General features: G+C 40.3%; 1 protein-coding gene across 4 annotated transcripts; it reads left to right on the top strand.

Annotated features, from left to right (window-relative positions):
* LOC113589653 lies at nt 1-24,760 on the top strand. Of its 4 annotated transcripts, none has more exons than XM_035530216.1 (16): nt 1-30; nt 11,939-12,027; nt 12,258-12,347; nt 12,882-12,971; nt 13,324-13,903; nt 14,176-14,298; nt 14,417-14,483; nt 14,605-14,685; nt 16,117-18,075; nt 18,185-18,341; nt 19,563-20,006; nt 21,105-21,154; nt 21,265-21,691; nt 22,338-22,607; nt 23,334-23,417; nt 23,509-24,760. In XM_035530216.1, the coding sequence occupies exons 2-16, from the start codon at nt 12,017-12,019 to the stop codon at nt 23,573-23,575; spliced, it is 4,500 nt and encodes a 1,499-aa protein (XP_035386109.1). In that variant the 5' UTR covers nt 1-30; nt 11,939-12,016; the 3' UTR covers nt 23,576-24,760. The 4 variants fall into 4 exon arrangements, with proteins under 4 accessions (XP_035386109.1, XP_035386107.1, XP_035386106.1 ...); XM_035530214.1 differs by lacking the exon at nt 1-30 and adding an exon at nt 2,577-2,790; XM_035530213.1 differs by lacking the exon at nt 1-30 and adding an exon at nt 3,836-3,906.
* Nucleotides 24,761-26,375: the final 1,615 nt, after the last annotated feature.

Here is a 26,375-nt window from a genome sequence, read left to right as displayed (position 1 = left end):
CGTGTTTGTCCATTGACGCCCGTGGGCAGAGTGAGTGTGAAAACAAAAGTTAAAATCGCTTTTTTATTTTAGATTTCTGCCTTATGCAATATAGACTGCTGTCAGATGTCACTGTACAATAACAGCAAAAAATCGTAGTAGTAAGCGGAGCCGGTACAAAACGTTCAAACTATTAAGGCCCGCATATAACAAGACTTCGCTAGTTAGCTAACGTAGCTAGCTGGCTACATCATTTTAGACATGGATGAAGTTGGCGGATCAGAATTAGAATAAACGTGTTTCTGTTTTGTGCTGCGTTTCTGCAGTAAAATGAACGTTTGTGCTGATTCCGTTTTTGAGAAATTAAACAATTTTATCCCCCGTGATGTCACCCAGCCCCCGTTGTTTTGCTGCTTAGCTAACTATGCTGTGTAAAGCCTCCGCGCTGACCCGTGTGCATGTGAAAGTGAGACTGGAGCGGTTACCGTCAGTACTTAGAACCAATCAGCACTACAGTGAGAAAACGTTAATGTGCTCTGCAAATTTTGAAAGGCGTCGATTTCAATCATAAACCAAGTTTTGATTGATTGCCTTGCTTGCCAACAATGCCAAGTTGCAATTATCAGCTAAACCAGGACTGCGACGCTTAACCATTTAAAGGGACATTTTGAAAAATCTCAGGAAACTGGGGGCCAGAGAACGTTTATGGTTTTATTTCATTTTTAAATACCTTTTTTACTATATTAATTGAACTGTCCATTGTTCATTCAAAATATGCCAAACAAAACTTCCAACAACAAAATATAGGCATTTGAAGTAGACCCTGAACATTACATTAATACTTGAAATAAGGAACACACACACACACGTGAAATATCCTATGCCATTAGAGCTTCAGATACGGGTCTGCTTATCTTCTTCAACCCAACAATCACAACATTGTGAGCTCTTCTCAGGGGTCATCAGGACGGCATGTCCCTTCCTCTGTGTTTCATTGAACTGATCCCATGACACCTCCAGATGGCTCAACATTGAGGTCTGGTATCCAAGCCTCACCCCCCCCCCCCCCCCCCCCCATGCTCACTTCAATCAAGCCGCACGTCTTTAAGCACTGTGCCACTAGCAAACGCAACCTTTCAAATCCATGATGGCCTTCCCAGCGGCTAAGGCGGTACCAAGTGCTGCTGGCACTGTTAGTGCATGCTCAGTGCCGCCAGTTCCACATGGCCAACTTTTCTTGTTAATGATGAAAAAATAGTCCACCTTTCTCATCCCGACAAGGTGCAAACTTGCAAGGGTGATAGCCAAGGGCTTCTACTCTTATGTGGCAGTAGAATTGTTTTGGCATTATGAGAAAGTTCTGAGAAATAGATATTCAAATTCAGCCTTTATGAATTGAGTACATTAATTCGCCTAAAGGTAGTATGGCTTTAATATGTTTTCATGAAGAAATGGTACAGTGAAATCTGTCCAGTGGTACTAGGATTGTTTTCGCATTATGGAAAATTATATTTTAAATAGCTTATTAGTACAGCTAAAAAAACAAACATGACAGGCAAACCATGGAAACATGAATGCGAGGAGGGGGGGCCATTCGTGACAGATATAAACACACACACACTCACAGCTTCATCCACTGCATCCTCTTATGGAATTGTTAACTGTATATATAATATTGATCTTATTGTAGAACATTACAGCCACACCACCTCCATGCCAGATAGAGGGCATAAAAAAGAGCAATTATGGGTGAGAAGGTGGCCAGCAGAATTCTGAACCATCTGAAGTCTGTGAACAGAGGAGGAGCTAATGTCGAATAGAAGAGAGTTGCAATACTCCAAATGGCTAGAGATGAAAGTGTGAGTGTTTCTGCGGCAGACTGAGACAGGCAATGACCTAATTTTGGCAATGTTGCACAGATGGGAAAAATGTTTTAACTATAGAGTTGATGTGGGCACTGAATGAAAGAATGGAATGAAGTGAGAGTGATTGTGGGCTTCTGTCAAGGAGGGTACGATATAATGAGATTTTAATTCTCTTCTGAAAATTTTTAAGTAGTGAGAATGTTCTGCAGGTAATCTTAAGTATTAAGCTTAAGTTATTGTTTCCTATTATTTAGGGTGGTTTTAGTGCAGTAACTTGACTTTTATTTCTCTGACTACACACGCTACATCTTGCTCACATTCAGTCTTAAAAACAGACATGTGTTTAGCAGAATTTAAGAGTAGGGACACTGAAGATATTTCTTTTGTAAACCAAATGAAATGCACTGATATGCGTTTGAGCACAACGTGAAGAACATTAGTTAATTCTAACTATACGAGCAAAAGTTTCGAAAAGGTTGCAAATGCCTGTTAGAGCACCCACCATTTCACTGCGAGTCCACCATTTCACTGCGAGTTATACTGTATGACTATGTATGTGACGAATAAACCGAACTTGAACGATGCGTCGAGTACTGGACGAGTGCCCCTTTGCGACCTCTAGTGGTAATGTAAGTTACATTACATTTACTGGAATATAACAAAATTCTGAAAATTGGGTAGCATGACAGGTTGAATCGTAACGGCATGCCTTTTTCCCAGCACGTTGTCAGGATTTTGGCTTGCTTAAATAAATCTGAGCGCAAGTGTCAGTATTTCTACTAACGATTATAACTAGTTTGCTTGTTTTTAAGATGAAGCTGTGAGTTATTCAAGTCTGAATGGAGTTATGTGTAGGTATAACATTTCACAAAATTTGAAAAAGTTTTTAGATTTTATAACACGCAACGACACGCCTCGCCATTCCTAAGTCTCACTGCTGTTAAAGGTAAGATGATAAATAATCGATGCATTACATTCCCGTTTAAACAGTATAAAAAAGTGGATAGTGTTTATTTGTTTATTTATTTTTGGTGCTATTCTAGGTTGAAGCTGTAAGACCACTCGGTTGGTTTCGAGTGGTTGCCTTTACATGGCGCACTTTTCTTGTTAATGATGAAAAAACAGTCCACCTTTCTCATCCGGACAAGGTGCATTTGCTTCTAAGTTATCAGTACACATGCTTACCTCCACGTAGGGGTGCAACATTAAGATGCTACGGCCATTAAGTAACAATATGGAAGTTAAACTATCTGAACAAATTACGCAATCTGTTAGTTGCCTTAAGCCACGGAATCGTGGTCAAGGGAGCCACGCTTTGAAGCAGGATGCGCCTATATATTCGACATGGTATTTCGCAGCCCACCGCAAACTAACGCTCACTGAAGCGTGCAGAAGCCTTTTCTCTACATAAATCCAGTTTATTTTAGACCATCCGCATTCCTCTGCTTACAATGTCATTTTACGGTAGTATGATTTTAAAATAGATGTATGAAGAAATGATACACTGAAATCTATCCAAACTTGCAAGGGTGATAGCCAAGGGCTCCTGCTCTTATGTGATAGTAGAATTGTTTTGACATTATGGGAAAGTTCTGAGAAATAGATATCCAGATTCAGCCTTTATCAATTGAGTAAATTAATTCGCTTAAAGGTAGTATGACTTTAATATGTTTTCATGAAGAAATGGTACAGTGAAATCTGTCCAGTGGTACTAGGATTGTTTTCGTATTATGGGAAATTGTATTTTAAATTGTTTATTAAGCTGTTTAAATATATTAACAATTGTGTTTAATGATATGATGCAAATAAATTACTTAAATGAAGTAAAAATATATTTTGTACTTATAAATGTAGTAAAATTGCGTGTCTACACCAGTGCTCTTCAAAAAATACGAACGTTTCTGTTTATCTTTGTCAGGGAGCATTACTCTGCGGAAAGCTGCAAAATACCGTAATATTGCACATATATGCGCAAATGCCAAGCCTTCCTATTTATGAACGCCATTAGTGGAGACTCAAAAGCGAAACTAGACGTGTTTGTCCATTGACGCCCGTGGGCAGAGTGAGTGTGAAAACAAAAGTTAAAATCGCTTTTTTATTTTAGATTTTCTGCCTTATGCAATATAGACTGCTGTCAGATGTCACTGTACAATAACAGCAAAAAATCGTAGTAGTAAGCGGAGCCGGTACAAAACGTTCAAACTATTAAGGCCCGCATATAACAAGACTTCGCTAGTTAGCTAACGTAGCTAGCTGGCTACATCATTTTAGACATGGATGAAGTTGGCGGATCAGAATTAGAATAAACGTGTTTCTGTTTTGTGCTGCGTTTCTGCAGTAAAATGAACGTTTGTGCTGATTCCGTTTTTGAGAAATTAAACAATTTTATCCCCCGTGATGTCACCCAGCCCCCGTTGTTTTGCTGCTTAGCTAACTATGCTGTGTAAAGCCTCCGCGCTGACCCGTGTGCATGTGAAAGTGAGACTGGAGCGGTTACCGTCAGTACTTAGAACCAATCAGCACTACAGTGAGAAACGTTAATGTGCTCTGCAAATTTTGAAAGGCGTCGATTTCAATCATAAACCAAGTTTTGATTGATTGCCTTGCTTGCCAACAATGCCAAGTTGCAATTATCAGCTAAACCAGGACTGCGACGCTTAACCATTTAAAGGGACATTTTGAAAAATCTCAGGAAACTGGGGGCCAGAGAACGTTTATGGTTTTATTTCATTTTTAAATACCTTTTTTACTATATTAATTGAACTGTCCATTGTTCATTCAAAATATGCCAAAACAAAACTTCCAACAACAAAATATAGGCATTTGAAGTAGACCCTGAAACATTACATTAATACTTGAAATAAGGAACACACACACACACGTGAAATATCCTATGCCATTAGAGCTTCAGATACGGGTCTGCTTATCTTCTTCAACCCAACAATCACAACATTGTGAGCTCTTCTCAGGGGTCATCAGGACGGCATGTCCCTTCCTCTGTGTTTCATTGAACTGATCCCATGACACCTCCAGATGGCTCAACATTGAGGTCTGGTATCCAAGCCTCACCCCCCCCCCCATGCTCACTTCAATCAAGCCGCACGTCTTTAAGCACTGTGCCACTAGCAAACGCAACCTTTCAAATCCATGATGGCCTTCCCAGCGGCTAAGGCGGTACCAAGTGCTGCTGGCACTGTTAGTGCATGCTCAGTGCCGCCAGTTCCACATGGCCAACTTTTCTTGTTAATGATGAAAAAATAGTCCACCTTTCTCATCCCGACAAGGTGCAAACTTGCAAGGGTGATAGCCAAGGGCTTCTACTCTTATGTGGCAGTAGAATTGTTTTGGCATTATGAGAAAGTTCTGAGAAATAGATATTCAAATTCAGCCTTTATGAATTGAGTACATTAATTCGCCTAAAGGTAGTATGGCTTTAATATGTTTTCATGAAGAAATGGTACAGTGAAATCTGTCCAGTGGTACTAGGATTGTTTTCGCATTATGGAAAATTATATTTTAAATAGCTTATTAGTACAGCTAAAAAACAAACATGACAGGCAAACCATGGAAACATGAATGCGAGGAGGGGGGGCCATTCGTGACAGATATAAACACACACACACTCACAGCTTCATCCACTGCATCCTCTTATGGAATTGTTAACTGTATATATAATATTGATCTTATTGTAGAACATTACAGCCACACCACCTCCATGCCAGATAGAGGGCATAAAAAAGAGCAATTATGGGTGAGAAGGTGGCCAGCAGAATTCTGAACCATCTGAAGTCTGTGAACAGAGGAGGAGCTAATGTCGAATAGAAGAGAGTTGCAATACTCCAAATGGCTAGAGATGAAAGTGTGAGTGTTTCTGCGGCAGACTGAGACAGGCAATGACCTAATTTTGGCAATGTTGCACAGATGGGAAAAATGTTTTAACTATAGAGTTGATGTGGGCACTGAATGAAAGAATGGAATGGAGGATGATACCCAGATTTCAGAACAGAGGGGAGGGAGATACAACTGTATCATCAATGGAGACAGAAAGAGAACCTGCTTTTTTGAGAATTGATTTAGAACCAATTAGCATGAGTTCAGTCTTATCACTATTTAACATGAAAAAATTGCACTTTATCCATTTCTAGATTTTCTAACTGATCAAGAGGTGGATTTTTAAGAGATAAATCTGAGTTGCCATTTGTAAAGCAGTGGAAGTCAAGGTTAAAGTGATGCAAGATATGTCCTAAAGGAAAGATGTACACACTGAATAAGAGGGACCCAAGAACTGGTCCTTGAGGACCACCTTGAGTAATAAGACAACTGGAAGAGGTATAGCCAGAGAGGGTAACAAACTGTTTTATATCAGTTAGATATAATGTGAACCGGTCCAAGGCGGAGCTGTCAATGCCCAGCTCATGCAGCCTAGACAGAAGGATAGAATGGCTTATTGTATCAAAGACTGCACTTAGATCTAACAGGAAAAGTATACAGAGAGCACCAGAATCAACAGACACGAGTAGATCATTAAGGAAGTTTCAGTGCTATGGTAGGTGTGGTGGACATCTCGCCAAACTGGTTAGAAAACAGTCTTGTTACTATTACATGAAAAACAGAGAGGCAATGGTAAACCAAAGAGCAAAGTCTGCGAGCATTTCAGTTACACAGACGCAAGCGTCTGTAAGGGAGAGGCAACCTCCCCCTTTCTCAGCCCACCTTTATACTGGTGTGTCCTCACACTATGGCTTTAGCAGTTGCACCACACCTTGGATTGGGAGCAGAAACAACCCCATATAAGGATTTGACTTTGTCTTCTTTTGCTCACAGAACACAGAGCTTAGACTTCCTACAGAGTCTCTAATTGACGACCAGTGTGCTTCATAATGTATGTTCAGGATAAAAGGGAGCAGAATCAGCTGGAAAGGTAGTAGAAATAGAATGGTTAAGAATAGTTAATAGAATGGATCAATAGAACAAGTCATAGGGAAGAAGATGCATCTTTGATTATAGCAACAAGGAATAGCCAGAGGAACTATGAACAGAGTAAGTCTGTGATCAGAGAGTGGAAATAGTAGAGGACAGAGATTCAAAACAGCTAAAGAGGAAGGACAGACAAGAGGACAGACAGACAACCTTTGTCATGAGTGGGAAAATCTACATATTGTATGAGCTGGAAACAGTCAAGGAACTGAGAGAAAATCATTTGAAAGGATAACATTGAGATCATTTTATAGATATTGAAGTCATCAACTAGCAACAATCAAGGTGAAATCGAACACACAAGTGTGAGAAGTTCAGATAATTCAGAGAGGAATGATGCATTAGGTTTTGGTGAACAGTAAATTACCACTGTAGTTATTGAACTAGGTAGTTTTAGAGCTAAGTATTCAAAAGATGTAGTGGATATAGGTTTGAGTTCTATAATATTGATCTTATTGTAGAACATTACAGCCACACCACCTCCACGCCCAGTAGAGCAGCGACGTCTGGAGATGATCTTGAAGTTAGATGGGGTTGCCAGACAGAGGGCATAAAAATCTCCCGCTTGTTGCCATGTTAAGAAAAACGTCATAATTTCATAAGATAACATAAATTCCTGGAGTACAGATGTTTCAGGAGCACAGAACATGAACAATGAAACAGAGGTGACAGGAAAACAAGGAGCAAGACATCGCAAATTACATAGATTAGCAGTAAGATCTAGAGAATGTGAGGAATGTACAGCTGGCGAGATGTGGTCCTGAATGAACATATATTTGTGCCGTTAGAGAAATGGATAGGGCTGTTGCAGAATTGTCTCGAGCCCAGATGAACACAATGGTGTAGACACAGAATGCCAGCTTTACTGGCAGTTACAGCAGCATCTTTAGGGAGGCTGTAGAAATTATTAGGTTTCCTCGGTTCAGCAGTAGTGGAGGTCAGGTAGTGTGGATTAAATGGAGCTCTGGGCAGTACTGAGAATAGGAAAGACCAGGAAAACCTGGTGCAGCTAATAGCAAGGCCAAAGTGATTGAGTTACATTATCAAAAATGAGAAAAGAAAGAGGAGGAAGGAGGAATTTAGTATATGGAACATAAATACACAATTTTTAGTAAACAGCTTTAATATGTGCAACTGATGTACATATTTTTTTTCCATGTAAATCCAACAGAATGTTTTGTTATGTGTTGATATACACAATAAAATGCACTAATTCCACTGTTATATGAATCAAGTTATGTTGCCTTTTACAGTAACTGTTTTTTATGCCAAACCTCAGAAGTAACATAGCATCACATTTATCATGTAACCAACTAACATTTTTATTCTTATATGAATTTAAGGTTTAGTCTGTCATGATACGGCCCCTCCTTCCTCCTCAGACATCTGTGTGTGTGTGTGTTCATTAGTCTGTAGTGCCACGCCCTCTCTTGTCACCCACCTGATCCTTGTTGTGTGTAATCGTCGAGTGTGTATATATATATATGTCTTGTGTGTCGTCATATGTTTGTCAGTGTTTGATGTAATGTAGCATGTGTGCTAAGTGTAGGTATTTTGTGTTAAATAAAATGTATGTCTCAACGTGCCTCGTCCCCGCATCCTGCTTAAGCCTCGTTCTGTCACGGAAACACCGACCGACCGAGGATGCCTGGGAAAGGCAAGAAGAAGAAGGGGAGGAAAGGAAGTTAACGCCCTCCCACAGCACCTGCAGCGAAGCCTCCCGTGTTCTTGGGCACCCTCCTGACTCCAGGTGCAGGTCCAGGTGCCGAAGCAGGGGAGTCATATGGAACCCCGGCTTGCGACCGGTACTGGTATAACAATTTCCAGTCCTCAGAGTCGGACTCTGTGGACTCCTACTATCCAGCGGAGAGACCCTCCCTCATCCTGGCCTCGCTTCAAGGAGCCACAAGGAGGGAGGAACCCGCTGAACAGTTTTGGGGGGCCCCTGTGCATGGTGCGGGGTCGGACTTTGCAGAGTCCAACGGAAACCAGCCGGACTACGATGAGCGGCAATCGGAGATGGACTCCGCTGGGTCCTACGACCCCTGCATGGACTATCCAGAGGGCTGCGCTGAGTATGGAGAGAGAGGGGAGTATCGTGACGTTGGTCTGCGGTCAGAAGTAGGGTCTGATCGTGAGGAGGGCCCTTCGATGGTGGTGGAGGAGGTCCCTCATGGGGATCCTTCTTCACAGTGTGACGTTACAGGCTCTGAGACCGACGAGCCCCCAGCACCCAAGACTCCACCTAAGGCTCTGCCCAGGGCACGCTGCCCCAGAGCAAGCAGGCTGCCCCGGGTGACTATTGGAGATAAGCGGCATTGCCTTCAGTGGAGGACACTCCTCTCCCTAAGGCAAGCAGTCCCAAAGCGCATGCGCCTACGCCTAAGCCTCGTGGAGGCAAAAAGGCAGCGACACCAGTGCCTGCATCGGAACTGGGCAACATGGCCGGTGCGCTTCCTGGCGCACATACGCCAAAACCGGGACAGTCACTGCTACCCAAGCCAGCGAAGGACAGCCTCCAAACCAGCCGATGAGTGGGGGACTGGCTGGGGTGCCCCCCCCTTCCCGGACTATTGAATATCTGTGGTGTTCATCTGCTTGTCCCTGTCACCATGCCAGTCCCTGTTACCTTAAATGTACCAATCACTTTGTTCCCCTCTGTGTCTGTGTCAGTTCCCGTTAGTGTGTGTGTCCCTGTATGTGTCTTTGTCTAAGTCCTGGTATTCCCCCTCGCGGTCCTGCTCGCACTGGCCTGTGGCAGACTGCCCGGTCCTCTGGCCTTTTGGTGTTGATCTCGGGTCCACAGCCTGTTAGGCTGCCCTTGAGAGGGGGGCTCTGTCACGATACGGCCCCTCCCTCCTCCTCAAATATCTGTGTGTGTGTGTGTGTGTGTGTGTGCTCGTTAGTCTGTGGTGCCACGCCCTCTCGTGTCGCCCACCTGATCCTTGTTGTGTGTAATCATCGAGTGTGTATATATATGTCTCGTGTGTGTGTGTGTATATATATATATGTCTCGTGTGTTGTTCGTATGTTTGTCTGTGTTTGATGTAATGTAGCATGTGTGCTAAGTGTAGGTGTTTTGTGTTAAATAAAATGTTTGTCTCAACGTGCCTTGTCCCCGCATCCTGCTTAAGCCTTGTTCCGTCACATAGTCACAGTGCAGCTATCAGTGGTAGCCCAATCATTTATAAACTTCACAGAGAAAAAGGATCTGTGATTGCAGATAATAATAAAATAAACTATGCATACCCATGATGCTTTCAAAGAAATGCAGATGTAATTGCATTAACTCAGATACCATGAACCTGTCACAGAACGCTCCCACTGATCATGTGGGTCAGCCCACCGCGTGCAGAGGAAGTCACATTGTCTTATTTGTAACCATGCCCTACTTGATAGCACACACCTGCACATGGCTTAATGTTGTGTCTGTGTATTTGAACCCCTGTTGGTGTGTGCATCATTGTTGTTCATTGCTTATGTTGCCGTTGTTAAGGTTCACATGTTACATGTGTGTTCCGTGCCCTGCGGCACTCAGGCCGTTACAGAATCATAGCTCTCTTAGCTGTGCTCTCCCACTCTGTGACAGCTCCACACATGAATCAGCTCACTGCTACCCTGTGCTTAAATGAATTTAAACTAACCACAGAAACAAAAACTGCTTTAGAAAAAAATGGAAAAAATTTCTATATTTGCTTGTGATAAACAATGAGAATGAGAATTCCAATTTTTAAAAAGTATTATTTCTTATTGTTTATATAATCAGATTTTTTTGTGTAAAGACTACCAACTTTAAGTTCAGCCTGGAAACTGGACAGTGATATCTAAATATGAGAAGTCTAGGATGTGACCCACAAGTATCAATATAACATCCAATACAGTAGGATTTGCAATGGTTATAAAAAGACATTTCAGAGAATGTTAGGAAAAAAACTCTCATAGGCAACACAGCACAACAAATGTATGTCAGTGATTCATATGTGAGAAGGTTTAAAGGTTACATAAATACTGGTTTGAAAACTATAGCCAACTGACATTTTAATTTCTCTTCAGATGCATCTGTATGGACAAAAAAAACTCCCTTTCATTAACTAGATTCTTAGATGCACATAAGGTACAGCTGAATATAGACCACTCTTTTTGTGTCTGATTATCATGTGTAGAATGCACTCTACTTGGATGTACGATTAAAGCATTCCATGACTTAAATGTGAATGAACATTTAGAATATGTACATGGGCTGCATGTAGTGCGTCCAAAATGTGGGTGTTTGAGTTTGTAATCGTTAAGTAGTTCATGCCTGCTTGCAAACGCTGCTGAACACCCTTTACACTGCCGCATTCACTGGAGAAAGAGACCCAAACAAATGTCATGTCATCCTACCTACACGCATCCGACAGAAATAAGGCTTTCTTGCCAGAATAGATAAACACTACTTTCCATTACTTTCTACTATCTTTAAATTCCATAAACCTGATTGCCGGTTTATTACGTCCTCCTTCAAAGCCAAAACGAATGTATTGTCTTCCAACCAGGGTGTCTGCAGATATCCGCATGTCAAATTTAAGACATTTTAAGACTTTTTAAATACTATTTCAAATGTAATTTAAGACCAAATGTGCAGTAAAGATATACAAAAATAAAACCATTTTGAATAACTTAAATATTATACTGTAAACATGGTCACTGAGGAACTGATACTTTCAGCCTAATGTTGAAGGATCATTTTGAAGACATGTGTAAGGAATAAGAGAGGCACACTGAATAAACCAAGTGGGAAAGAAACATACACAAAATTCTAAAGAAAAAAAAAAGATAGAAAACAAATCTTTTTATTGTGTGTGAAGTAATCACAAGGTTGCCAGTTCAAACCCCACCGCTGCCAAGTTGTCAGTGATGGGCCCCTGAGCAAGGCCCTTAACCCTCAGTTGCTTAAGTTGTATTCAGTCATAGTTGCAAGTCACTTTGTATAAAAGCATCAGCTGTAAATGTAAGATCATATATTTCATTACTGTTTTGAAGACATCCATTTTTTCATACGTTCCTTTGCTATAACATTTTATTATTAAATTGCTTTGATAAGGTTGTATTTTGACACATTTTGTTTTTGCGCACAGAGAACCAGGCTACAAACAGCATCTCCGGCTCCAGTGTTTACATCTGTCCAATCTGACCCCTGAGAGGACCCTTATATTATGTCCAATGGGTGTGTTTACCACCAACTTTTTCCAATATAGACCCATTTGCAATTAAATAAATGTATTTGGAGCCCTGCTCATTAATAGCATGAATATGACTAATATTTACTAGACTGTGTTACCATCATTAATTTATGTAATTTAGTTATGTTAGTATCACAACAATGATGACAAAGTTCTATCATCAGTGTATTTATGCGAAAGTTGTATTCAATACATTTTGTGTTTGTACACACAGAATGAAACTAGAATCAGCCTCACCAGCTCCAACATGCATGTCTGTCAAATCTGAGCTGTCAATGGATCGACCCATTAATTTCAACAATGGGTGTGTTTTACCCCCCCCCTTTTCTCTTGTGTCATGATTATCCACATCCACCCTCCCAGAATCCCTGTCTTCATGGTTTCCCTGTCTCATATCTTTGTTTTTTTTTTACTTCCTTGTGGTTCCATCCTTAGTTTCTTTTTCTCCGCCCCTCATGAGTTGCACCTGTGTCTTGTTTAGTGCTAATTAGATCATGTATTGAATCCCTGTGATTGTGCTGTCTTGTGACTGGTTATTGTGAATAGAAGCATCTGTTTGTAATCCATACATTGTTTGTGATTCCTAGCCTGTGTGTATACTAGCCCTTGTTTGTAATTCCTAGTTGTTCATGTTCCTAGCCTACATTTATTCCTAGCCTCTTGTTTTAGGCCAGCTTCCCTTCTGTCATCGTATGTTGATAATGGTAATCTTGAATTCCTGGACTATACATGTTATGTAATTTAGTAATGTTAGTATCATAACAATGATGACAAATTTCTATTAACAGTGTATTCATGAGAGAGTTGTATTTCATACATTTTGTGTTTGTACACACAGAATGAAGCTAGAATCAGCCTCACCAGCTCCAACATGCATGTCTGTCAAATCTGAGCTGTCAATGGATCGACCCATTAATTTCCACAATGGGTGTGTTTACTTTATTACTTAATTTTTTCCTCTTTTTCCAGTTGGAAGAAGTAATAGGAGATCCAGTCTGTATATTATAACATGAACATTAATAAAGAACATAAATAGCATGAACTTGAGATCAAATCCATTTATTACAATATGAACATGAACAAACATGATTAGTATGATGATAACTATACATGTTTAACATCTCCAACCATCAGTAGTAAAGAGTTGGTTTGTAGCCTACTGAGTAGGTGAGCTGTAGCGCATGGTCAGTGTTATTTCTTTGCTCTCAATATGGTGGGTGGTATTACAGGGAAAAGCAATGCAATAAGTCTTGTATTTGTCATATTTGAATTAAACACAGTGAGTTGTCAGCCAGTCTGCTGAAGGAGGATCACTTCAGGTGTTCACTGTGTACAGACGTGCTGAAGGAGCCAGTCTACATCCCCTGTGGACACTGTTACTGCAAGATCTGTATCCAGACCTACTGGACCAAACCATCCTACGGTAGAAGATACTCCTGCCCTCAGTGTAGGAAGAGATTTAACACTTGTCCTGTATTGAAGCCAAACTCAGCGTTGGCTAAAGTGGTAGAGAAGCTGCAGCAGGCTGGGCTCAGTCCTGCTCACTGCTATGCTGGACCTGGAGATGTGGAATGTGATTTCTGCACTGGGAGGAAGCTCAGAGCATTGAAGTCCTGTCTGACCTGCACTGCGTCTTACTGTGAAACCCATGTGAGGCAGCACTACACAGTAGCAGCCTTGCAGAGACACACGATGGTGGACGCGACTGAAGACCTGGAGCAGAGACTCTGCCAACTGCACCACAAAGCCCTGGAGGTCTTCTGCAAAACTGACCAGACCTTCATATGTCTTATATGTATGATGGAGGAACACAAGGAGCATGATACAGTGGTGGCCAAAAGTGAAGCTCCTACTGATGAGGTGGGTTATTCAGAATGGTCATTCACATGCAGCTGAGTGGGAATTACTTTTGATGGTTGTCTGTGATGTAAGGGAATGTAAATACCAGATTGTATGGGATATTAGAGTGGAGTATCTCTGAACCAGATTTCACACTCAACTTTACTTGTAACTAGTAAAAAAAAACTTTTAAATGCTTTTGCATTTTAAGTAATACATTTTCATACACAAAGTGTTATGTGTACAAATCACAGATTTTTTGAAAATCTTGAATAAATAACTTTATGTGGCAGGCAAACACATCAGTAAAAAAACATCAGAAAATCAGAAAATTTGATTCATTAGAAGAGAACAAGATGGAGAAAGAGATTAAACATCTCCTAAAGGAAAACAAAGAGTTGACAACAAAAGTTGAGGTAAGTTCACTCTGCTCAATCCTCTGAGCCAAGAACTTTGTTACACTGGAGAAAACATGTCCATAATAACACACTCCCTGCATTTGAAATGCATGAATATACTGTTTTGTCCTCTAAGAACTTGCAGAGAGCTGATACAGAACTGACTTACCTGGCAAAGTTACTCTGCAGAGGACTTGAAGAAGGTGGGTTACAATACTGCTATTTCAGTGAAGTTCCTCAACTGTAGTTTTCTCTGTAACGTCTGTATGAATATAAACAGTTCCAAAGTTAATTAACCAGTCAGTCCCACACCACTGTCTTCAGACTTTGTAGAAATGGCTGCTCTTGGACGTCGTTTGGATCTTGGGATGTTGTATGACTGTCGCTGTGATTCTGTCTGCTCAGGTAGGGAAAACTGTTTACTGTAGTACTGTGCTTTGCTTAATAAACTATATATGAGTTTACATATTGTGCAACACAAAGCTATATATTTTACATTCTACAGCGTTGTTCATGTTGTCAAAAGCTTCCATGCAAATGCATCAAATAGAAAGGAGATTCAGTTGTACCATCTGTACATCTTAACTATCTTTCAGTCTGTTTGAGGCATTTATTATGCTCAAGTGAAAACCTGCAGGAAGATTTGGAAACCAAATCTGTGTTCTGTCCACCTCACATGATTTCAGTAACTTGTTAGAATAAACACACTTCCAAAAGGTTATTTTTATTGTACTAATGTTTTTCTGCATGGATGTATTATTGTATTAGTGTTTGTCTATGGGATGTTGTGTAGTGCTTTATCAATAAGCCCTTACTTGTTACTCTCCAGATGAATTAATTGTAATTTTGTGGGGTATGTAAGACTTTGGCACAGTACTATTTATGTAGTATGTGTAGTTACACTGTGGGTCCTTTTTCCCACATTCTAGTAATTTTATTAAGTACAGACTCAAGAATTTATTGAAGAGAATAGCAGGTCAAGTTTTTATTTTCAGCTCAATGTAACATACAAATGAAGCATTCTCTGTAATATGTCTAACAATCACACAACAAACACACATTTTTTAGTTTTCAGAAGTGATTATGTAATCGGCCCACATTCTTTATATACTAGTGTTTAAAGTCTCCACCACTATATCCAAATATACATTATTCAAAAAATGCAAATTTAGATCCATCATTATGCATGTCAACTCACACCACCAAACAACTGCAAGATATAGAATTTCTCCTGCACCACTTGGTCCTTGGTAAGACAATGAACCTTGTTTTGCCACAGAACTCTCAAAGTCTTGTAACAAAGATGATGTTTCCCAGTACTTATGACATTATTGCTCATGGGAACAGTCCAGAGTGATTGGCCTTAGACTCGCACGGAAGCCTTGAACCCACCTGCATCAAAGCCTCTGCTCTGCACTTACAGACCCAAAAAGACCTCTGAACTTAAGATACCCAAAACATTTTATTAAAACAGTGATCTCATTCAAACCACCTGGTGTTCATTGCACTAATATTGTTGCTTTTTGGTCCACCTTGTTATGTCCTGGCCTTAGTCCAAGGCCTGACACAGAGACCTTCTGAGGCCATACACTGAAGCCTTTTCTCTACATAAGCCAGTTTATTTTAGGCTATCTGCATTTTTCTGCTTACAATATAATTTTATTACCTCAACACCACATAAAAAGTAAAAAGGATCAGGTAACTGTTTAGCCATATGTCCTGGACTTGACACATTCTGTAGTAATTCTACAGTACAATGCTGAGATGATCCAGCATACCTTTGTGGCCAAAATACAGATGTGTTGATACTGTGATATTTGACTATTTTTATTGTAGATGTCTTTCTATGGGATGAGAGCACTCTGTCCTCTATGAAACTATCTCTGTCTCGACCCCACACGGATGTGAGGATTTTAGAGGGAGAATCCCTGCAGGAGAGACTCCAAGCTCTGGACCTGAACCCTTTTCTAAGAGCCAGTGTTGTATCAGGGCTGGTGGAGGTGGCTGGAGCTGCTGCCTTTCTGAATCACTCCACTCAGTCCTGGCTGCAGGACAGAGTCACTCTGGACTACAGAAACTCCACCAGACTAGACATGCTCAATCACACACTGCTGCACAGTGGAGCTCCTCTCTCACTGACCAATCAGAACACAGCTACACATGTGGTTATGGCTGTGCTATATGGTGTCCAAGCGTTTTTTGTCTTTGATAACAAAACTGAAAGCAGTGAAGGAAATACAGTATTAAGAACAACCTTCAAAAAGATGATCGCTTCCTCCTGTGAAACTGAACTAATCTCCTGTCTCACTGAAAGTGAACATGCATGCTGTTCATTATATGACACTGCTCATTACATTGATGGAAATGATGTGACAAGTCCTATGAATTTTGACACGCCACTAAAACTGTATAGCCTTCTTCAGAAGCTGAAAGATAGAACGGCAGTGCCATTGAAAGTCTGGCTGTACCCTCTGAAGAAATTGGATCCAACATTGCCCCATGTAGTTGGAGACATCAGTGGAAACATTCTTTCAAAAACAGAGAATGTTTTGGAATGTTCTGAGAGGTCTTTGAGGGTTTGTCAGAAGTTAATTTACTCTAACATTAGTCTTAGTACATGGGCTCCAGCCTTGAAAGATGCTTTTTGTCAGTTTTCTGCCTGTCTGCAGCAGTACAGGTCAGAGTTTCAGAGAGCACTGGCCTTCTGCATCAAAGCCATACGAGAAATAGGAGAAGGAGAAGAGAGTTTGCGAGACCTTCTGCAGAGACATGAACAATCATGCTTCAGTCCAGAGAACATCAGGCAGTGGCTCCAAAACAGAGAAGCTGAAGTGAGAGCTTTGAATGAACTCAGAGATAATGACGTCACCATTGTGAAGTCACAGAAGGAGTTAAAGGAAGTCACACAAGATTCCCAAACAGACAGTGTGTTGTGTTTAATCCTCACCTCAGTGGGTGGTAAAGATCCATTTCTCTCTGCTCTGAAACAACACATTGATTCAGTAAATGCAGTGAACACACAAGAGACCCAGCCATCATTCAGACTTTCTGATACTAGTCATAAAGTCCTTTCGGACCTTCATTTATTTCTGGCCTATAAAGAAACAGATAAGACTGCAGAGAAAATCAAGTTCATTGCAGCACCTCTAGCTAAGTCACATTCTCCTGCATCCTCTATATATCTTTACCAATCTGGCCATTTGGTGAGCTGCAACGTAAAACTTGATGTAAAGCCAGAAATACTCCCAAAAATAATAGCAGTGAAAGAGAGGAGTGTGAAACTGAAACTGCAGAGTTCAAAGACCAGAAGAAGCAGATACAGAGTGGAGTACAGAGCAGTGAGCTGTAGAGTAAGGGATCCTGTTGAGATGAAATGGAGAGTCAGTGACACTTATCTTGGAGAGAACTGGGAGATTTTGGGTCTCACACCAGAGACACTGTATCAGCTCAGATATGCTGTAATGAACAGTAACAGCCTGAGTGACTACAGCAGAATCACAGAGTTCCAAACACGTCCCAGAGCCAGACCTGGAAGGCCTGAAATTGTCAGGCAGTTTGATAACTCATTGACTGTTGCCTGGAGGAAGGTTAAAGGAGACTCACCTGTGCTCCACTACATGGTGGAGTATATGAAGGTTGGTCTGGAAGGCTGGCAGTCCATTCTAACAGAGGGGCCTAAGTGTGAATGCACCATAACTTTCTCCAGCCACACCTGCTACAGAGTAAGAGTCTCTGCTGTCTATGGAGAGGGTATCACAAGCAGACCCAGTGAGGAAGCAGAGGTCCCTGTAGACGGTGAGATTAACCTCTGGTAATAGTTCTATGTGATGATGATAAATGATAAATTCACAAGTTTACTCTTTACGTCAATATAAATTGTGACTGCTTTCATATCACATTCCAGAGTGGTCCATAAACCTCTCAGAGAAAAAGGCCTCCCTCTTCCTAGAAGCGCTGAAACTCCAAACAGGGAAGAAACCAGTAGAGCTGAGAGGCTGGCCAGATGAAGAGAGTGAAGTGAGGAGTTTCGTTCAGTGTCTGCCCTACATCTCCCGGCTGAGGTTTGCACCTGATTTTATTTTAGTGAGATTCTTACTCTTGAGGCATATTTCATTTCATATATATTGGCATATTTGTGTAATACTTGTGTGAAAGTGTCCATTAAAAATACTTAAACTTTATGCATAGTATTAATATTGGTTGTCCTGCAGTGAGATTACTGTTGTGATGTGTAACATGATCACACAATCATGATAACAAGGACACAGTGTCATTGATTCAAACATCAGTAATATCCTCCCTTTCAATGATGTGTATAAAAAAGTTCACCTTTATTAAGAATCTTCAGCTTGTTAAATCTGAGTGAGTGGGTGAGTTTGTCGTTGTAACGTGGGAGGCGAAGCAGGATGCAGAGGCGAGCCGTGACGAAACAAACGTTTATTAAACACGACAAACGAAACTAAACTAAAACACGAGTAATAACACTGAACTAAACAACACAAAACAATACAAGAGATAAACAGGTTTAATCATGGTAATGAGAATACACTAAGGCAGCTGAAACCCAGCATACACGGGTTAAACACTGACAAAGCCTAACAACTAAATAGAACCTTAAATATACACGTTAACAATGGAGAAAAAGGAACAGGTGTGATACATGGGAGGGGTGTGGCAATGAAGACGAAGACACACACACACACACACACACAAACACACAGACACAACATCATACGAATATAGCGAGGAGTCTAGGAGGGGGGGGCCGTGCCATGCTGTCAAGTCAGTAGCTCTGTGAGGTGCTCTGCATTAAAATATAATGGTTTGTTTACAGTTATTTCATTATCAGCTGAGGGTGACAAGTTGAACATGTTTCCTAGTGTCAAATCAAAGTTGTAATGCATAATGTCTGGTTTTAATGTTGTTTGTAAATGAATCCAACATGATTTGACAGTTGTCATTCTAAATCATGTCCTGTTATTTATTTTAGATTTTTCTCAGACTGAAACCCCCAAATTTATCCAGTTGTTTCTGCATCTGATCAATCAGGCTTACTAAAAATTTACGTTCTGAAAATTTGAACTACATGAAACCGAACTACATGTTATCCCAGTGTTATATGTTCTAGCCTTAAACTGATTATTTTTTCTCTAGTTCTGTTTCATGCCAAAATTGGGAAGTATTTTCCAAAACAAAGAAAATGAGTATGTGACTTTATTTTTCAGATTATTTTATTGGTTAGTTTATTTTAATCTGTTTTGTGATTCTCTCTATTCCAACAGGATTCATTATAATAAAGCACAAGAGAAAATGTCAGTGATGGAGTTTATGCTGAAGCTGATGGTTGCAACAGCAGAGAGTCATGCAGTTACAATCGAGAGTTTCAATAAGCTGCTGACACCTGAGTGTCAATACTCATTCTTTTCTTTAACAAAACATTATCTTTTTGATACTTTTGAACAGTGTAATTTGCTGCTGGATGTGTACTCATGTGTGAAGGACTCTGAGACTCAAACAGGCAGGAGTGTCCTTCCAGCATTACAGCGACTTTACCGGTCAGCTCCTGAAGTTTGGTACATAGACCTCTCAGAGAGAAAGGCCTCCCTCTTCCTAGAAGTGCTGAAACTCCAAACAGTGAAGAAACAAGTACAGCTGAGAGGCTGGCCAGATGAAAAGAGTGAAGTGAGGAGTTTCCTTCAGTGTCTGCCCTACATCTCCCAGCTCAGGTTTACAGCTGTTTTTATTTTAGTCAGATTCTTACTCTTGGGGAATATTTTATTTAGTATAAACTGGCATATTTGTGTAATATTTCTGTGAAAGTGTCCATTCAAAAATATGTTAAAAATACTTAAACTTTATGTATAGTGTTAATATTGGTTGTCCTGCAGTGAGATTACTGTTGTGATGTGTAACATGATCACACAATCATGATGACAAGGACACAGTGTCATTGATTCAAACATCAGTAATATCCTCCCTTTCAATGATGTGTATAAAAAAGTTCACCTTTATTAAGAATCTTCAGCTTGTTAAATCTGAGTGAGTGGGTGAGTTTGTCGTTGTAACGTGGGAGGCGAAGCAGGATGCAGAGGCGAGCCGTGACGAAACAAACGTTTATTAAACACGACAAACGAAACTAAACTAAAACACGAGTAATAACACTGAACTAAACAACACAAAACAATACAAGAGATAAACAGGTTTAATCATGGTAATGAGAATACACTAAGGCAGCTGAAACCCAGCATACACGGGTTAAACACTGACAAAGCCTAACAACTAAATAGAACCTTAAATATACACGTTAACAATGGAGAAAAAGGAACAGGTGTGATACATGGGAGGGGTGTGGCAATGAAGACGAAGACACACACACACACACAAACACACAGACACAACATCATACGAATATAGCGAGGAGTCTAGGAGGGGGGGGGGCGTGCCATGCTGTCAAGTCAGTAGCTCTGTGAGGTGCTCTGCATTAAAATATAATGGTTTGTTTACAGTTATTTCATTATCAGCTGAGGGTGACAAGTTGAACATGTTTCCTAGTGTCAAATCAAAGTTGTAATTTATAATGTCTGGTTTTAATGTTGTTTGTAAATGAATCCAACATGATTTGACAGTTGTCATTCTAAATCATGTCCTGTTATTTATTTTAGATTTTTCTCAGACTGCAACCCCCAAATTTATCCAGTTGTTTCTGCATCTGATCAATCAGGCTTACTAAAAATTTACTTTCTGAAAATTTGAACTACATGAAAGTGAACTACATGTTATCTCAGTCTTATGTTCTAGCTTTAAACTGTTTCTTTTTTCTCTAGTTTTCTTTCAGAACTATTTTGGGAACTACTTTCCAAAACACAGAAAATGAGTATGTGACTTTATATGTCAGATTATTTTATTGGATATTTTTCTTTAAATTTCTGTTTTGTGATTCTTTGTATTACAATGGGTTTAATTCTGATGTTCTTTGTTATAAAGACAGGAAAAGAGAAGTAATGAAGGTTCTGCTGAAGCTGATGGTTGCAGCAGCAGCGTGTGATGCAGCTACAGGAGAGAGTTTCACTAAGCTGCTGACATCTGTGTGCAGCTACACAGCCTTCCCTTTTGAGGGAGATTATTATAATTATTATCCCATGATGCAGTGTGATTTCCTGCTGGAGATGTATTTATTTGCGAAGAACTATGAGATTCAAACAGGCAGGAGAGTCCTTCCAGCATTACAGCGACTTTATCAGTCAGTTCCTGCAGCCTGGACCATAGACCTCTCAGAGAGAAAGGCTTCCTTCTTCCTAGAAGTGTTGAAACTCCAAACAGTGAAGAAACCAGTAAAGCTGATAGGCTGGTCAGATGAAGAGAATGAAGTGAGCAGTTTCCTTCAGTGTCTGCCCTACATCTCCCGGCTCCGGTCTGTACCTCATATTTTTGTGTTCCATTTCTCATGAGTGTGTATTGTTTGATTTTAGTTACCTCTGCTTACTATCTTGCCAATTTTATTTGATTAAAAAAATATTTAGGCAATTCCTCCATCTACCACTGTGTATACCACCAGTAGTACTCTTACTGTAATTTGCTAACCAGTGAACAGAATGCTCCTGCAGCTCTGCTCTGGATCTGACAGCACACACACAGACACACACTCTGACTCTAAGCACTGAGGACTGCAGAGTCCTCTCCACGGCAATCCAGAGAGCGCACACACACACACACACACACACACACACACACACACACACACACACACACACACACACACACACACACACACACACACACACACACACACACACACACACACACACAGAAAGCTCACTCTGCATGACTGTGAGATAGAGAAGGCTGGAGTGGAGTTACTCTTCCCGATTTTACACACAGTCACCCTGCAGTAAGCCACTGACTCCCAACACCGCACAAAATAGGGAAACATTCTGGAAAAGGGGAAAGAATTCTGTAATATGAAACAAAATGTGTGCAAATAGCATTAATGTTAGTAGTTATGTGAGTGTGTTGGTGTTTTGCGACTCTACATGTTGGTGAATGTTGTGTATGTTCAGTTGTAGTAAAGCCATGCTGCTCCATTTCCTGGATTTTGTCCATGTGGGGACTGAGTTGGAGTGTATGAGACACGCTGTGGCTCTCTCCCGGGCTCTGGGTGAGATGGTGGACCTCAGTCAGAAACGGCTGAACCAGCAGGCCTGCAGATCACTGGCACTGTTTCTGGAACATTCTGAAGGGCTGTCAGAACTGGACCTTAGCCACTGTCAACTCACTGACCACTGCCTACAGCTGCTGTTCCCACACCTGCACAAAGCCCACATCCTGGAGTGAGTGGACAAGCGGGAGGAGGGATGTGTAGAGAGTCTTGATTGTTGAGTCCACAGTGAACACTAACATAGATATAACACATTTTACTCTTTTTCTCACAATTTAACACAAAATCTGGCATGTGACTGAATATAGAAGCTGTGTGTGTTCATTGTAAAGCATTGTAAAGCATTCCTTGAAAGGCTCTATATAAATGTAACTTTGCTCATTCAGTCATATCCTGTGTTCCTTCAAGGACTTATTTTTTTCAAAAGCAAACAGTAAAAAGCCTGATTTTCTTGGTGATTTCATTTAGAAATGACTTAATTTGGAAACTGGCTGCCTGGATCACTGCTCACTGCCTGTACTTGGCAGGATGGACCTCTGTGGTCTACAGCACATCCAGACAGCTTGTAGAATCACATGTTCTCATTAAAAAGAGAAATAAGGCACAACAGACCCTTCATGATTTACAGTTTCATGCCTGATAGATAACAAGTCATGTGTACAAGAACTGAAAGAAATTATATTTTGTTTAAAATGTCAAAATGCATAATTATCTGTCCATTAATGACTCAGATCCACTGACACAAATATACTATTTATTTCTTTGCTTATTCATTCATTCATTTAATTCACTGAAATATAAATCTACAGGTTCTTGTACTACTACATGGTGATTTAGTAGAGGGAGGTGTGTTTGCGAATCCTGAACAATGTGGTAATTATAATCCATCTAATTTCAGCCTCAGTCACAATGACATCACTGATGTGTCAGCAAAGAGGATCTATGATACTGTCTCCACCAACAACAATATTCACACTGTGAGGTAACTGTGTGTTTGTGTGTGTGTTTAGGCATGTAACATAAGGCTGTATTTATTTGAGTTTAAAAATAATGTGTTTGCTTGGATTTTACAGGCTCTTCAACAACAGAATTACAGACATACAAATCTTCCTGTCAGACAAGCGTTTTGAAGTCTGGTGATGTTAATGTGTTGATAGTTATTGTGACTATCCAAATTATATTTTTGTTTTAAGTGAAAAAATGTCATGATAAAAAAAAAAAAAAAAATTTGTGAGCTTATGAATTTATGAATATTAGTCCAGTGTATCAGTGCAACCAGGTTTGATTCCTAGTCTGAGAACATCTGATATTTCCGACATTCACATTAGGGCTCTGTTTAAGTTGTGTTCAAGCAAAGGAGGACATGTGTAGACATGTAGTAAGTAATTGAAGTAATTTTTACTTGAGTAAAATGTAACAGTAAAGAAACATATAGAACTAATTTTGCTATTTGTTGATAGTTTAATGTTTATATGTTATGTTGACAAAGTATTTATTTTTGATGCTGCCTCTTGTTTTCAGGACAGTGTTGATTATTTACACTGTTTATATTTCATGTCCTGACTGCTGAAAAGTTGTGTGATCCCATCTTTCGGATGTTATGCACTGATCACTAAAATTTGCCATTGGAAAGGTTGTGCAACTTTTTTCAGACTCTTCACAATGTTTTTACATTTTTTTTTTGCAACTTTAATAGTGATTTTTAATGCATTGTTCCATCTTAAAATGGGACTTTTACTTATTCTGTATATATTCTGTAAATGTGTGTTGCTTGTCTTTTGAAGTAGGCTGACTTTGTGTTTTAACTTAATGCTGCTTTCACACTGAATGGTTTGCATTGCGCTCACCAGTTCAAACTGCTTTCACACCACTGGCAGTAGACGCTTGCAGGTCTGACGTAAAAGTGGTTGGTGCTGCACATGGTTTCCAGAACAATCTTCACACTTATAAGTAACTATCATACATATACTTGTAACAAAGGCCAAAGGCAGCCAACTACCCAGGACTTGAACCCAGGTCTAAACATGAGCTCTGACAGATGGACAAAAGAGCCCTGTAAGCCTACAAGTTTATTTCAGAAGGAACCTCTTAGTTAGTTTAAAAGCAATTTAGTATAAACCCGAGAGACCAACTTGTGCTGAGTAGTGATGGTCAGATGAAGCCTCATGAATCCTTGAAGCTTGTCATCCAATTGGTTAAAAAAAAGGTTCATCTCTATCATTTGCACACAACCCCCCTGATGGTCAAAACCTTTTTTGTCATTTCAACTATTTGAGATGGATTTCTTGGCTGTCTTGCAACAGTGTCAGCATGGGAATAGTCACTGTCAACAATAGAAATAAAAAACATCTTAATATGATTTTGTGTGGTTCTTTCATTCATCTAATCTGTTTTGATGTGTAGGTAATGGTAATAGAGGTCTATTAGTGTCAAAAAACCAGATTGCTTTCAGTCAATGTTTAAATAAATCAAACAGCAAACGAGATGTTTATGTTGAGATGTTTTTAAGAGAATGATTATGCTTATGAATACTGTGGTGACATTCACTTTTATTAAGAAACAATATTGTTCCACTGTGCTTGGACTCAGTCGGTTTGTCTTTTTGGAAATAACCTCTCCGGCTTTGGAGAAAACTCTTTCACATGGTACTGAGGAGGCACAAGCATCCCACAGCAAGCCTGTAGAGGTTTGGATATATGCACCTCTGCCTCTCCTAGTACTGGAGGGGATCCTATGTTCTGCTGATGTTCAGTTCTGCCAGGTATCTCTGTACTTCAACTGTGGCATCAGCAGTGACATTATGAGTTTTTTCTGGCCTCCATGAGCTTGGCATCAAAATGACACCACAGTTTGTTTCCTGAGAAGCAAAAACAGATCATATGAATGAGGTCATAACTCTGAAATGGACTTTAAACCAATGCAAAAATACTAACCAGGTCTTTCAGTTACAGCATCCTGTGATGTTGAAGCTGCAGCTGGGGTTGAATGTGACTGTCTAGATCCTATTACATTGGCACATTCAAAGGCGAGTCGTTTTATTGCTTCATCTGCCTTTGTTGGGCTAAAGAAGCCAAGTGATTTGTATCATGGGTTTAGCAGCATTGCCAGTGATATAATGCTCATGCTTTGGATTTTGTGGAGCTTTTCCATAAGGAGCCTGATGAGGTGCTCTCCCAGTTCCCTAGCTACTGGGACCATTGCCTTTGCTGCCTCTTCCTGGAAGATCTTTTCAACCATTTTCAATAATGGCACCTCTTTGAACCAGATACCTTTTTCTCTTCTTACAGCTCCACAGTGGCCTTGTGAAAAGAATACAGTATAGACAGGCACCCACAAACATTACTCTACACATCAGAGCTCAGCGCAGGAATGTCAATTTGTAAACCCGCCAAATCTGCCCCCACAGGCTCCCTGAGTTCCACTAATCACGCCAACACGTTGTTTCAACCTCAGTTTCTTTTTTTTAAGTTTTCCCATATGCTCTTGAACGAGGTCCAACTTCTCCTTTAACGATAAAACAGTAAACATTACACATGTAGCAATATGAAACACTATGTAAACAATGTAAAAATAATGTTACTAACTTTGGCAGTTGTGCTGCTTCTAAAATAGCCCACCAGCTTCCTTGACTTTGTACGAATAGCAGATAGCACTGGGGTTAGTTCAAGAGCCTTTTTAACAACTATATTCAGGGTGTGAGCAATGCAGAGTGCATGAGGCAGCTTCAGCTATTTCCACAGGCAATCATATTAGATGTGCCATCAGTAACCAGACATGTGACTTTATTTTATTCCCCATTCTTCCATAAGAGAGGATTTCACACAGGCCAAATTTTCAGCCGTATGCGCCTGCAGGAATTTCACAACACCAAGTAGTGTAGACTACAGAAATGTGTTGTCATCTATAAAATGGCAGGTCACAGCCAAGAAGGCATCCACAT

Source organism: Electrophorus electricus, chromosome 9, assembly GCF_013358815.1.
Source record: "Electrophorus electricus isolate fEleEle1 chromosome 9, fEleEle1.pri, whole genome shotgun sequence".
NCBI classification, from domain to species: Eukaryota; Metazoa; Chordata; class Actinopteri; order Gymnotiformes; family Gymnotidae; genus Electrophorus; species Electrophorus electricus.
Note: the sequence above shows the minus strand (reverse complement) of the source record. Positions and strands in the feature narration are given on the sequence as shown.

Coding starts and splice junctions, on each gene's coding strand:
- LOC113589653 (XM_035530216.1), top strand. Junction 14,484..14,604: donor CTGCAGAGGACTTGAAGAAG/GTGGGTTACAAT, acceptor CACTGTCTTCAG/ACTTTGTAGAAATGGCTGCT. Junction 21,692..22,337: donor CCCTACATCTCCCGGCTCCG/GTCTGTACCTCA, acceptor GTGTATGTTCAG/TTGTAGTAAAGCCATGCTGC.